Source organism: Ambystoma mexicanum, chromosome 14 (assembly GCF_040938575.1).
Source record: "Ambystoma mexicanum isolate Mex_15411 chromosome 14, UKY_AmexF1_1, whole genome shotgun sequence".
Taxonomy (NCBI): Eukaryota; Metazoa; Chordata; class Amphibia; order Caudata; family Ambystomatidae; genus Ambystoma; species Ambystoma mexicanum.
The window spans coordinates 670687081-670702196 of record NC_090940.1 but is presented as its reverse complement, the minus strand read 5'-3'; the positions used below and the strand labels follow the sequence as shown (position 1 = coordinate 670702196).

At 50.2% G+C, this 15116-nt stretch overlaps 1 protein-coding gene across 4 annotated transcripts in view; it reads right to left on the bottom strand.

Annotated features, from left to right (window-relative positions):
• Positions 1-15116, bottom strand: part of PPP2R5E (protein phosphatase 2 regulatory subunit B'epsilon) — an 890208-nt gene that overhangs the window by 406260 nt on the left and 468832 nt on the right. For all 4 annotated transcript variants that reach the window (XM_069638241.1, XM_069638243.1, XM_069638244.1 and 1 more), the window contains exon 6: positions 637-767. In XM_069638241.1, coding sequence (XP_069494342.1) covers positions 637-767 — 131 coding nt within the window. The remainder of the gene's footprint in view (positions 1-636; positions 768-15116) is intronic.

The window sequence follows — 15116 nt, the reverse complement described above, 5'->3', positions numbered from 1 at the left end:
TAATGGAATTTCTCGCCCTGGATGTCAGGGGAAGGAGCAAGAAAGGACAAGAAACACTAAAATGGGCAGCTTGTGGCACAGGTGCTTGCTGGTGCGTTTCACGCTTTGAGTCAAGTCCACTACGACTAAGGCTAGGACACCCCACTGCTTCGGGAAAAGTGGGGTCCAAGGCAATGGTGTCCCTCCCTTTAGTATTCTTTAATACTACCAGATACCACTGGCTCTTCATTCATACCTGAGCCCATTAACACTAGAGCAAATTTGTACAATTAGGCTCCTACATCTGGCGCAGAACATGGAAAAGTGGAAAGAAAGGCTCATTAGTGAGAACTCTGCTTTATTGGTTTTTAATGCATTTTGCCAAGATGTGCATCTTTTATGGCACTTCGAAATTCCTTATGGGGTTTGGTTCAAGTAACCAGTAAAAGGAATTCCAAATACTGAGCAAACCATAGAAAAAGCAAGTGGAATAGGCCTTCTGAAATTGAGGAAAGAAGTGGCGTCATCCATCATTTGCAGAAATAACCCCAAAGAGAGAACCTTGCAGCGGAGATCTAAACTCTTGCTGTTCAGCTGTTTAGTTTCATTACATTTACAGCAAGTAAATCCTTAAATAGACCGTCCTGCAACACTTACCGTAGAAAAATATTGTTAATTTGTTTTCGGATAAATGCTCTAAGGCCAAGAAACTTGCCATATATTCTGTGTAAAACTGTTTTTAGATAATCTCGTTCTCTAGGATCTTCACTGTCAAATAGCTCTAACAGCTGAAAGAGAGAAGAAAAGAGCATTAGAGTCAAGTGTCGGAAATGAGCAAGGTCTTTTACTTTATACAGCTTCTGAGTGGCAATTGTACAAAACAAACGCAGCCAGTGTTGAATATGGAATCACTTCAAGGCAAAATAATGACATGCACTAGGCAGGTCTTCAGCATGGCATTTACATGGGAGTCAGATCTCAGGAGGGAGCTTTCGTTTCTGTATTTTGTATTTATTTAGTTTATTTATAAAGCGCAGCCAGGCCCTGGGGCATATGGGCACGTAAGGTAGAACTGGTTACAGGGGAGCAGTTAAACAAAGTTACGTTACAGTTACAGTTGCAGGAAGGTTACAGTTACATAAGTGTGCAATCAAAACAATACGGTCGGCCAGGTTCCAAAATGGTTACAGGTGGGAACTGGCATAATAAGCAAGTGCATGTGCAGAAGTTAAGCTGTCAGGAGTCCGTGTTAAGGAGCCAACACTTCGTGCTATGTTTGAACCGGTTGAATGAGGGTTCTGCGCGTAGATGTGGGGGGATGGTGTTCCATAGTTTGGAAGCTTGTACTGGGAAGCTAGCTCCACCCGAGTTGAGGAGTTTAAATCTTGGTATGGTAAAGGTGTTAGTTTGGGCTGCTCTAAGAGGTCTCAAGGCGGAGTGTGGTGTGAAGTGGTTAGTGAGGTATGCTGGAGCAAGGTTAGCCCTGACTTTGTGTGTGAGGGCAAGTGTTTTCAGTGATATTCTGTGCTTGACAGGGAGCCAGCGTAGGTTACGTCTAGTCTCAGATATGTGTGCTTTTTTGGGGATGTTCAGGGCAGCTCTGATTGCATTGTTTTGGACTACTTGTAGTTTATTCATATTTTTATGGCTGGTGCCCAAGTAAAGGGCGTTGCAGTAGTCTATTTTGGAGAGGACTAGAGCTCTCGCTAGAGTGATACAGTTAGGTGCGGAGATGAATGGTCTGCATGCAGTGATAAGCTTGCAGGTGTAGGCAGCTGATGACGCTACTGCGTTAGTTTGTTTAGAGAGGGATAAGGTAGCATCGATGTAAATACCAAGAGTTTTAGTGTTATTAGAGACTGGGATGAGATTGCCATCTATGGTAAATGCTTTGAATGAAGGATTGAGGTTTTTAAGTTTGGCATGAGTGCCCAAGATAATCAGCTCGGTTTTATCATCATTAAGACACAAGACATGGTGTGCCATCCATGCTTGTATAACGGAGTAGATTTCATTGAGGGTCGTGCTGTCTATTTCGTAGTCACCCGTGATAGGAAAGAGTATCTGGGTGTCGTCCGCGTAGTTGGTATACGTGACACCCAGATAGTCTAGGATATCGAAAAGGGGTTTCGTGAATATATTATAAAGTGTCGGGGACACGCATGAGCCTTGCGGGACACCACAAGGTACTTGGGCCGGCTCGGCGGAATCTGTGGGAGAGAAGACCCTCATAGTTCTGTTCGCCAGTTGGGCCTTAAAGCGCTTACACAGAAGCGCTTCTAATGATCTGTAGAATTGGGTGGTGTGTGAAGTTTGTGTCTTGCAGGGTGTCCGTGCAGGGGAGGGTGGTTCTTTCTCTGAGGTAGGTGGAAATCATGCAGCACTTTATACAGATTAAGGTTTTCAATAGGTTCTTGTGTGCGAGAAACGAAAACTAAACAGCTCATAACCACTTCGGCAGAGGTATAGAGAAGCTGCTGATTTTGGGAGACTAAGGTTCTAGGTCAGCTCTGTGAAGCTCCTTAAGTCTATAGATGAACCCTACAACTGGAAGGCCATTAGAGGTTTTTCCTTTTTCTAAAGGGTAGTTGTGGAATGTTCGATGAGTGAACGCTACAGTGCCCTAGGACAGGTAGGCGATGTGACAAGTCATTCTATTCTGTAAACGGTAGTTGAGGAATGTTCGATTAGTGAATGCTACGGTGCCCCAGCACTGGAAAGTGATGGGACAAGTCATTGTATTCTGTAAAGGGTAGTGCAATGAATCTAGCAATACTGTCAATGATTCTCTGAAGGGAAGCTTCTCTTATGTGGCCAGGGGGTGCAACGTCCTTTCATCGTGGGAGTTTTTTTCGCTGGGTTTTTTACCGCAAATTTTTGATTGAAAAAAAAACCATCAAATTTTTTTGGGGGGTGGGGGGGTGTTCAAAAATATATGGGATGTGGGTTTTTGGTAAGATATAAACTGAAAGGGAGTAGGGGGTGGGGGGAGCCCCCCCCAAAAAATTTGATGGTTTTTTTCGATAAAAAATTTGCAGTAAAAAATCCAGCGAAAAAACATCCCGCGATGAAATGACACGGAACCGGCCAGGAAAGGCAGAAGCTACCTGTTAGGAGAGTTTTCCTGAAGTCCATTTGAGTTAAGACTTCATAAACCTATCCCTTAGAATACAGGTCCCCGACTGATATGGCATTCATATCGCTCCTGTACACAATTGTTTCTAGGCACCACAAGAGTTTTACACTCTTAGTAGAAGTCTGTAGTACCCAAAGGATCTTGGTCGAGTGGCAGAGCAGTCGGGCTTATAGGAGGAAGATGTGAGCTGTCGTCAAGTACACTGAATCTAGTAAATACAATAGTCCAAAGAAACGCTTACAAATAAAATGGTATATTTAAATATACATGTATACAAGTAAGGTAAATAAATACTTAATTCACTAACCAGCACAGTAATTCTTAATACTTTTTGAAGGCCATTGCTTTAATGGTAGTTGCTCGCAGTTACAATTGTTACAGAGTTTGACAACAATGATAGTTCTACTGTATTATTGGTGCTACCGCGCACTCGTGTTACTTCAGATATACGGTAATTGTATTTAGTTAGCAAAACCACATAAGAAAGTCTTTTAGGAAGGGAAGGGCTTGGTTAATCACACAGCAGCAGAGCTTACCGTTCTATGAACACTTTTCAGGCTAACTAATGCTTAAAAGTCCAATCCGTAACTATACGAAAAAGTAAGTCTAGGAGTGGATCCAAAGTCTTAAGAAGCAGCAGAACAGCAACATTTCCTCAGGATACCTTCAGTCTCTTAGCTAGAAGTTACTTAGCAATATAACACAACAAGGGGGAACCAGCAAAGGACTCGCTAAAGGGACACAAGCTGGCAAGCTTGGGTCAGAGGTAGTGCGGAAACCCAGGACATCTATTCAAGTGACACCGGCTGTACCAGAACCCAGAATCTATGTGATGTACTATTTATAAGAAATTTATGTTTTTTCTGTCACAGCACAGATACCGACAAGGATAAATTGTAGTACACTCACCATTATCTATGCACAAGATTAATGCAGGCCCGTATAGCATTTGTTGATTGAACAAACCACCATTTTGGAGGCTTAACCTCATGCATCTATAGCAACAGAATGCAATAGCATTCTGTAATCCTGCTACGTCACACACAGCCCAGCATGGTTGTCCTTCGCTGCTGAATTTACATACCGACAACAGTACTGCACTTGTAGAAACAAGACGCGGAAATCTTCGCTGGGCTAAAGCGTTTTTGGGAAGTAAAGCACCACGTTGAGGTAAGCCGCGAGAATTTCAACCAACTTAGTGTTCTAGAGCCCCCGACATTTCCAATACTTAAAGCACAACAAGACTATTTTACACGAATACTTGTTTAAACCTAGGTCACGACACCACAAACATTTCATGGGCGATCATTCTTTGAAGTGCTGCAAGACCTCTTTATCGCGAAGCAACTTGAGACCACAATCCCTTCCCATCACATTTGAGTGCATCCACAAGGTGGATTATGTATTACTCTTTTTTTATAAGACATGCATTACTTACCGTAAAAGCATTTCTGATGGTTGTATCTGCTTAGATTCACATGCTGTACATAGTCCGACATCCAGTGGTCACTGCAGAGTATTGCATTTTGTTTTTCGTAGTCGAAAAGGGGTCGTCGACATAAGCGTGTCTGTAATACTATCCCTATAGTGACGTGCAGTGTACCCAAAATCCCTCACGCGTCGAGGTCCCTCTGTATTTTTTCTGCCCTGATGGAGCCTTCTTAGACGTGAGTGAGTACAGAAAAGAGAGAAAGTAATAAGATGTCTTTGTTCTTTCCATCCGAGGGGGAGGCAGGGAGGGCGCATGTGAATCTAAGCAGATACTATTATCAGAAATGCTATTACGGTAAGTAATGCATGTCTTCTGAATCTTGTTAATCTGCTTAGAATCACATGCTGTGCATAGACTAGCGAGCAGTACCCGGAGTTGGAGGTGGGTTGTGAGAAGGAACAGTAGAGAAGAGAATAGATGTCTTAGTACTGCTTGTCCCACCTGGGAATCAGATCTAGAATGGCCTTCTAGACAGTAGTGTTTTGTGAAGGTGTGTACAGAACTCCAGGTTGCCGCTTTGCAAATTGACTCAAGAGGTACATTTGCAATGAATGCTATGGAAGCCCCAGTGCCTTGAGTAGAATGTGCTCTTGGCTTGAAGGTAGTTCTCTCTTAGCAAGAGTGTAACAGAGAGTGATGCATTGGACAATCCATCTAGATATAGTGGATTTTGAAACTGCATCTCCTTCTCTTCCTGCCGCCACCGAGACAAAGAACTGATTAGTCTTTCTCAGTGGTCTAGTTCTTTCCATATAAAACATGACCGCTCTGCGCACATCAAGTGTATGCAGGCTTTTCTCTCCCATGTTTGATGGGTTTTGAAAGAACGTTGGTAGTTCTATAGACTGGTTGCCATGCAATTTAGAAATTAATTTCGGTGCAAACCTAGGATGCGTGCGTAGAACCACCTTATCTTTGTGAACTGTTACAAAGGGGTCTAGTATTGAGAGCGCTTGTAGTTCACTTACTCTCCTAATGGAGGTGATAGCTATTAAGAAAACAGTTTTAAGAGTGAGGTTCTTTAGTGTTGCTTTGTGCATGAGTTCGAAAGGGGAGCCAATAAGCCTGGTTAATACCACATTTAGGTCCCATCCGGGAGCTGGGTTAGATGCAGGAGGGTGGGTCCTTTTTACTCCCTCCATGACGGCTTTTATAACTGGAACTTTCCACCATGACACCTTATGTTGAGACGTGGTGTATGCGGAAAGTGCAGCTAGATGAACTTTAATAGAATTAAAGACTAACCCTGAGTCTAATAAGTGAGTCAGGTAAAGAACAATCTGTGTGGGAGAGCAGTCAACGGGGTTGATGCGATTTGCTCTACACCAGATGACAAACTTTTTCCACTTGCTAGAGTAGCAGTAATGAGTGTTCGGTTTCCTTGCCTCTTTAAGGATGTCCATGCATCTTTGAGGGAGTTGTAAATGTCCGAATTCTATGACCTCAGGAGCCAGGCTGCTAAGTTGAGTGTCTGTGGGCATGGGTGCAGCATTCTGGCCTTGTCCTGTGACAGCATGTTGTATGGGCAGGGTAGTTTCACCGGTGGAGACAGTGACATCTCCATTAGGTGAGCAAACCAGTGTTGCCGGGCCCACATAGGGGCCACTAGTATCATGGTAACTGGTTCCTGGTGCATCTTGTGCACTATCTTGTTGAGAAGGGGAGTCGGGGGGGAAAAGCGTAAGGAACAAGTTACTTACCTGTAACTTTTGTTCTCCAGCATGGGTCTGGCATGGATTCACATGCTCATGAATATTCCCCATCGTCAGGCTGGGAATCCTCGGTAAAGAAAAAATCAGTATCAGTTTCGTTTCTGATCTGTCTTTCTTAGTAGTAACCAATCACTGATCTCTGGGTCATACTGCCCCCAGCCAATGACTGCCCTCTCCCTAAGCCCCTCCCCTGGCAGCCATCCTCAGATTTGGTAGCACGTAAGCGGCAGTATGACCAAGTGAAGAGCCACAGAGGGGAAGGAGGGAGGTTTCGCATGTGAATCCATGCCAGACCCATGCTGGAGAACAACAGTTACCGGTAAGTAACTTGTTCCTTCTCCAGCATGGGGTCTGGCATGGATTCACATGCTCATGAATATAAGAATACATAGCAGTATACACATGCACAACCACGGGAGGAGGCAACAGGCTCAACATTAAGCAATACAACAACTCAACATTAAGCGTCTCTTACCTCCTCACCAGGCTCACCTTAAGCCAACAGGTAGCGCAGCACTGCTTGGCCGACCCTGGACTCCTCCCTGGAGCCCGATCGACGCAGTAGAATCTTGTGAAGGTGTGCGTCGACCTCCAAGTAGCAGCCCTGCAAATGTCCAGCAGGGGCACACCAGACAGGAACGCGGTGGTAGCTGTGATCGCTCTGGTCGAATGAGCTCTTGGACGGCCGGGCAGCGGTCGGTTTGCCAACCGGTGACAGTGCATGATGCAGCTGGAGAGCCATCTGGAAATGGAAGCCTTCCAGACAGCCTTCTCTTGATTCACAGGTCCAAAGTTCACAAACAGCTGTGATGTCTTCCGAAAACTCTTTGTGCGGTCCACGTAGAACTTAAGCGCTCGAGCTACATCCAGCGAGTGCAGAGTCGTCTCGGCCTGCGACAAAGGCGACGGGAAGAAAACTGGCAACACCAAGGGCTTGTTGAGGTGGAAGTCCGACGGCACCTTGGGCATAAAGGAGGGGTGCGTCCTCAGCACCACCCTCATGTCGTGAAAAGTCAAGTATGGAGGCTTGCAAGATAGGGCCTGGATCTCTCACACTCGTCGTGCAGAGGTGATGGCCATGAGAAAGGCTGTCTTCCACGACAGGAACTTCAACGGCGCCGAATGCATAGGCTCGAATGGGGCCCCCATGAGCTTGGTCAGCACCACGTTGAGCTCCCACGTCGGGGCAGGGGCCTTCACCGGCGGGAACGATCGGAATAGTCCCTTCATAAATTCCTTCACCAGGCGATGAGACCACAAGGATGCCCGTCCTGTAGTTCTGGTGTATCGGGAGATGGCAGCCAGATGTATCTTGATGGAGGCGTGAGCCAGTCCAGCTTTGGCCACCGACAGTAGGTACGGCAATACTTGAGGGGCCGTGATCCGCAGAGGGATAATCTTCTGTGCGCCGCACCAGACAGAGAACCTCTTCCATTTATGTCCATAGCACTTGAGAGTTGAGGACGCCCTGGCTTTTGCAAGAACCTCTCTGCAGTCAGCCGGGATATCGTATCCTCCAAACTCTAGTGCTGCAGGAGCCAAGCCTGCAAGTTCAGCGACTCCGGGTCGTGATGAAGAATGGCGCCTCTTTCTCTGGAGAGACGATCCGCGTCCGCCGGCAGCCTGACTGGCGGGGACGTTGACAAGTCCAGAAGGTCCGGGAACCAGATCTGTCTCGGCCATGCCGGTGCGACGGGGATCATCCTGCACCTGGACCTCTTGAGCAGGTTGATGAGACGGAGCAGCAACGGCAACAACGCGTACAGGAACAGGCCGTCCCAAGGGAACGAGAAAGCATCTCCCATGCTCCTCTGCTTTGTGAACCTGCTGGCGAACCTCTGGCACTTGGAGTTCGTCGCTGTCGCGAACAGGTCGATCTGGGGTTTGCCCCATCGTTGAACGAGCCGATCCATCTGGTCCTGGCGTAGTTCCCACTCGTGGCACGAGCGCAGCTCCCTGCCGAGTGAGTCGGCGATGGTGTTTTTTATTCGTGCCAAGTGGAAGGGAACCAGAAACATCCCCTGGGCGACGGCCCAGTGCCACAGATCCTGGACCTCCTTGGATAGGGCTGGGGATCTGGTGCCTCCCTACTTCCGGATGTAGAACATCGTGGTGGTGTTGTCGGTGAAGATCCTCACCACTTTGTCCTTGAGGGACGGAAGGAACGATTTGAGCGCCCAGAACACGGCTCGTAGCGCCAGGATGTTGATGTGGAGAGACCTCTCCTCCGGGAGCCAAAGGCCTCTTGCGTGGAGATCTCCGTTGTGGGCCCCCCATCCCTCCAGGGAGGCGTCCGTCGTCACCGTCTCCTGATACGCCGGGGTCTGAAAGTCCGTGCCTACCGTGAGGTGTGCACGGGTAGCCCACCATAGAATCGCCCTACGGAACTCCTCGTCGAGCGGGATCCTGTCTTTGAAGCTGCCCGCCGCTTGAATCCAGCGGGCGTCGAGGAACTCTTGTAACAGATGCATCCAAAGTCTGCAAAGGGGCACAAGGTAGATGCATGAGGACATCATCACGAGGAGGGGACTTGATGGACCTCACCCTAGCCACATCCGTGGCTAACAGGTGCTGCACCTTGGCCAAAATGGCCTTCGTCCTTTCTTCCGACGGAGATGCCAATCGCTCCACTGTATATCGAGCTTCGCTCCCAGAAACAGTGTTACCTGCGACGGAACCAGGTGGGATTTGGGGTAGTTGATGGTGAATCCCAGTTCCGTGAGCAGGCAGACAGTCCTCGCTGTGTGTTCGACGGCGAGTTCCCTTGACCTTGCACGGATTAGCCAGTTGTCCAGGTAGGGGTAGACGTGGATCCCCTGCAGGCGCAGCCGCGCCGCCACTGGGCGAGGCACTTGGTGAACACCCTAGGTGCCGACTTTAATCCGAACGGCAGGGCTCCGAATTGGTAGTGACGCCCCTGGACTACGAATCTGAGGAACTTTGTGTCCTTTTAGAATGGGGATGTGGAAGTAAGCATCCTTCAGGTCCAACGATAATAGGAAGTCGCCCTCCTCCAGCTGTCCCAGCACGTGCTGGAGGGTGACCATCCTGAATTTCTGTGCCTTGATGTACTTGCTTAACCGACGCAGGTCCAGGATGGGGCGTCAACTGCCTGTCTTCTTTCTGACGAGGAAGTACCTTGAGTATACTCCGGAGCCCCGGAGCCTCTTGGGGACGAGCTCAATGGCACCTTTCTTGAGCATCGCCCTTACCTCCAACAGCAGTTGAGGGACGTGATTCTTCGTCCTGGCCACGGGAGGAATGCGAGTACACTTGAAATTCTAGCGAGTGTCCGCGGGCCAGGGTGTCCAGCACCCAACGGTCGGTGGAGATGGACTCCCACACGCTGACGAACTTCGTCAGCCGGCCTCCCACCGGGATGCTTCGGTGGGGGCCCGACGCAACGGCCGGTTCAGTGTTTGGAAGAGGCCTTGCTGCCTTGGCCTCCTTGACAACGGTGGCGAGACCCTCCTTGCTTGCCGCGGCCTCTGTAGGCCTCCAGGGACGAGTAGCGGGCCGCCTGGCGGTACGTAGAAGAGCCACCGCTGGATCCCTTGGAGGCTCCCTGTGCCTCCGGAGCTCCGAAAGGGCTGCCGTTGCTGAAGGACTCCTAGGGCTCGGGCTGTCTCTGTTGGTCTTGATGGCCTGGAGGGACTCATCCACCGTCTTCCCAAACAGGTCGTTGCAGGCGAACGGCATATCCAACACTCTGGTCTGGACGTCCCGGCGAAAGTCCGTAGCCCTGAGCCATCCTTGTCGAAGGCAAACCCCATTGCCCAGCTGGCGAAATCCGGTATCAGCAATGTCCGTTGCCACCGTAATGGCGTGATCTGACGCCACCTCACCTTCCTGCAGAATCTGTAGGGCCTCCGCCCTCTTGTCGTCCAGTAGGAACTCTAGCAGGGGAGCTATCTTGAACCAGAACTCCCTGTCGTAACGGGCCACAATCGCTAAGGCATTGGCCGCCTTAATCGTCGTCGCCGCCGAGATGACTCGTCGTCCCATGGAGTCCAACTTCTTGCCCTCGCTGTCCGGCGGGGAAGTGGAAGTTGAAGCTGCCGCACCCGCCGCCTTCTTCTTGGCTGCTTCCAAGACAACCGAATCCGGCGTAGGCTGGGCCCTGAGGCACAAGGGAGCCGCATCAGGGACCCGGTACTTCTTCTCGTACCTGTCCCTTTTGGCGGGTGCCATGGAAGGGTTCTTCAGGATAGCCAGCCCTTCGTCCCAGATGTCGTTGAGCAACGGTACCGCGAGGACCGTCTTTCTCTTGGCCTCCCGTTGTTGGTAAAGAAAGCCTTACTTTTTCTGTTCCTCAGGGCAGAGCTGGAAGAGCTCAGATGCCCTGGCTATCATGGCGTGGAAAGAGCCAATTTCGTCGGGCGGAGAGGCCCGAGGGGGTGGGTGATGAAGATAGGTTAGTTGTATCATCGCCACCGTCGTTGTCCGTCCCCGTCGCTGTATCAGTCGCCGTATCATCCCGAGGGTCCGGCGAGGGGGATGAGGGGTCCACAGGCCTTGTGGGTACGAAGGGTGGTGAGGGGTGGACTCTCCTCAGCTTGTTCGGAGGGCTTCCCGACCGTTCCAGGTTCTGGATCCTCCGTCGGGGTCCGTGGTAACCTCATCCTTATCTCAGTACATAAGGATTGGATTGCCAACAAAATGGCCACCGAGCTATCCTGGGGCTCGGGCAATGGCTGCGACGGGCGGGATGGCTGCTCCACTGGGCCCTCGTCGGCGCCATCGTCGTTATCTTCGATCACATCAGCAGGCTCCTTTCCCTGGGATCGAATCTTCTCGAACCTCTCGTTGAGGCCTTCAAACCTCTCGTTGAGGCCTTTCACGGTTTTCACCAGATCCTCCTCGGAGGTTGAATCCAAGTCCATAATGGCCACTGCCCCCCCTCTTTTTCCACCGGGGTCTTCACGGGGGTCTTAACGATGGGCTGGAAAGAGGATTCCCTCCGCGGTGGCATAGAAACTCTGGGCCCCGAGGCCGCCTCCACTAGTGTAGTCTCTGCCGGCTTCGACAGGACCGCTGCGACAACCTCGATAGAGGCCTTTGCCGGGTGGATCAAGGCCCTCACCACCTCCCGTGCGTCCTGGGCCTTCGCTTTGGGGGAGGGTCATCGCCTCACTCCACCTCGGCTCCCTTCGAGATCGACCGGGGCCTGTCCAGAAGCTTACCCGGGTTCTCGGACTTCCTCTTCCCCGAACCAGAGCGCTGGCTCGCGGTTGATCATGCCGGGGAAGTCGCGCCCTGCTTGGCAGCCGAAGAGCCCGACATTTCGGCTCTTCCGGTGCCCGCGGACTCGTGGTGCTTGGCCTTCTGTTGGGCCTCCGTCGCTGGGGCACCCTCACAGGACTTAGAAGACCGCTCAGACTTTCTTCGCCTTCTCACCTGCTGTGCCCTTCTCCAGCCAGGCGGCGAGGCGGGAACGACGATCTTGCTTGGTCCGTTCCGACAGGTTCCTACAGAACGCACAGTCCTTTTCCACGTGCGTCTTGTCCTCATGAAGGCAGTAGAGACATCTCAAATGCTCGTCCTCCTTGAAAACATTTTGCAATCCGCATCCCGGGCAGCTCCTGAACAGCTTGGATCTGGGAGTCGAGCTTCCCTTGTCCTGGGCCATGTTCGTTGAGGTACGCCTCAGATCTTCTGGAACCTCCAAGAAGCGTAACTCGACGGTAACTTCACCCTTGAGGGGCGTAGAAGAATTCCGAAACAGGCCCCCGTTATCAGAAGTGGAAACGGTAGAGCTTGAGGCTCGATTAAACCAAAAAAATGAGAAAATCTCCTGAAAAAGCGCGAAAACGCAGTAAAAGCTCGAGAGCTAAAGCACAAGGACTCCCAACACTTGAACGTGCGGTAAAAATCTGAGGATGGCTGCTAGGGGATGGGTTTAGGGAGAGGGCAGTCATTGGTTGGGGGTAGTATGACCCAGAGATCAGTGATTGGTTACCACTAAGAAAGACAGATCAGAAACGAAACTGATACCGATTTTTTCTTTACCGAGAATTCCCAGCCTGACGGGGAATATTCATGAGCATGTGAATCCATGCTAGACCCCATGCTGAAGAAACAAATTTCCCTGACCATGTTATCCAGAGACCGTTCCCCTTGGAGTGGTTCTGGGGGTACCGGGAGGCGTAATCTTGGCATTGGGTATTCTCCAGAGTTGCGAACAGATCCATTTCTGGTAAGCCCCATTGTGCGAAAACGTCGGAGACTATGTCTTCTCGTAATCGCCATTCGTACTCTGCGGGCAGAGGGCAGTCTCTGCTGAGTTCGTCTGCCAGCAGATGGAGTTCCCCTGGTACATGTTGTGATAACAGGAACATGTGTCTGAGAGCCCACTTCCAGATGTTCTGGGACAGCTTGGACAGTCCTGGAGAATGTGTGCCCCCTTGCTTGTTCAGGTAGTACATGTCTGTGGTGCTGTCTGTGAGGACCAGCACTGCCTTCCCTTGAAGGTATGCCTGTAAAGCCTTCAGTGCCTTGAAGACCACCAGTAGTTCCGGCAAATGTATGTGTTTGGACGCTACACTCTGAGTCCAAACTCTGTGTGCCGTCTGATGGGATAGGTGAGCCCCCCCATCCTGTGAGGGAATGCGTCTAAGGTTAGAGTGGCTTCCACTGCGGGGGTGGTGAATGGTTTCCCCATTACAAGGTTTTCCTTCGACCACCACTGCAGCGAGAGAACCAAGGCCTGCAAGACCACCACTAGATTGTCTCATTGTCCGATGGCCTGACACCACTGGCTGTTGAGCCACTTGCATTGGACGCATGCGCAATCGTGCGTGAGGTACCAAATATATACATGACACCATCATTCCTAGCAATCGCATTGCTTTGCGTACCGTCACCTCTCGACCGGCTACATATTGAGGGATCTGAAACAGCATATTTTGGACCCTCTCGGAGGGGAAGACGAGGCCGTCCTTTGTTTGAATTAGAGCCCCTAGGAATTGCTTGACCTGGCTGGGGTCTAGGCTGGACTTATTCTCGTTGATGGAGAAGCCCAGTGGGAACAAAAGGTCTACAGTCTTTTGGGTATTTCAGAAGCATGTCTCGTAGGAATCCCCCGTTATGAGCCAATCGTCGGGATAAGGGTATAATGGGATGGACAACCTGTGCAGGTGGGCCGCTGCCACTGCCAGTACCTTCGTGAATACCCTCAGCGCTGACACTATGCCAAAGGGTAGCACTTTGAACTGGTAGTGTTTGCCCTCTATCATGAACTGGAGGTATTTTCTGTGCGCTGGCAGCATTGAAATATGAAAGTATGCATCTTTCATGTCCAGTGTTGCCATGTAATCCCCCTGAGATAGCAAGGGAATTACTTCCCGCAAAGTCACCATACGAAATTTTGGAGGTTTGACAAATTTGTTCGCTGGGCACAGATCTAGTACAGGGCGCATGGTTAAATCCTTTTTGGGTACAAGGAAGTACACTGAATAAATACCCTCTGTTACCTGTGATAGAGGCACAACCTCTATTGCTCCTTTTTCTAGTAGCAGTTCGACTTCTTGAAGGATGGCGAGGTGCTCTCGTGATAAGCGTCTTCCCCTTGGGGGTCTGAACATAGGGGACCGACTGAATTCTATGCAGTAACCGCGGGCTATGGTTGACAATATCCAGCGGTCTTTTGTTATTCCCGCACATGCTGGTAGATAAGAGGTTAACCGGCCCCCGACCGACGATGCATGGGAGGTTACCCGAACCTTCGGGTCATTTGGTATTGGTAGCCGGGGAGCCACAACGTTGTCCTCTTCGAGCGTATTGTCCGCTGGTTCCTTGAGTGGAGGACTGGTTGCCTGCTGAGGAGTACTGTTGTTGCTGTTGCTGGCTTTGTCGTTGGCCACGAAAAAAGCTTCTGTTGCCGTAACCTCGCTTATTGGGAGGCCTTGAGATCTGGTCTAGAGTCTTTAGGGTATCGAAATCCTTCTTAGCTGTCTCCAGTGCGTCATCCACCGCCTTACCAAGCAGGTTTGAGTCCTCAATTGGTTTGTTGATGAGTGACGCCTGGGTCTCTGGCTTAAAACCTGAGTTCCGGAGCCAGACATGACGCTTGAGAAGTAGCCCCTGAACTAAAGACCGGCCAGCCGTCTCCGCACCATCTAGCGTGTTCTTAATAATGCTCTGGTTAACCAGAGTACCTTCTGTTACTTTGGCTAACAAAAGAGTTTGTAAGGGCTCAGGGACTTCTTCGAGGTCTTGGCGTAACTTTCCCCATTGGACATGAGCGTAGCTTGCCAGTAAGGTATTGTTATCGGCAATTCTGGTGGAGAAAGCTGCCGAGGCTGTAATCCCTTTTCCCAGGGCGTAAAGCTTCTTTCCATCCTTGTCTGGGGGTGCTTTGCTAGTAGATAGCGGATCCCCTGCCCTTTTCCTTGTGGTGGTTACTACCAAGGAATCAGGTATTGAGTGACCCTTAATGTATAATGGGTCCGAGGGTGAGGGGCTAAAACGTTTCTCAATTCTCAGGTTGACCCCTGTAACCAACGCAGGTGTTGATAAAGATGGAATAAGTCGTCTCTTAACTGAGGCGAGAAGGGGAATGGCCTGACTAGTAGGTGGTTTCTGCTTAATGATTTTCTACACAGTCTAATTCTGGAGTAATTTCTCCTGTATCAATTTCAAAATGTGCTGCTGCTTTATGTAGTAGTGTATTGAAAGTGTGTTGGTCGTCTATAGGCGACGGGTTTCTGACTGGTGTGGTTTGAGGAGAGGACAGACCCAGAACGTCTGGGTCTGTTGACGGCTCCTGGAGACTGCCAAGGCTGTGAGCCAACTCCGT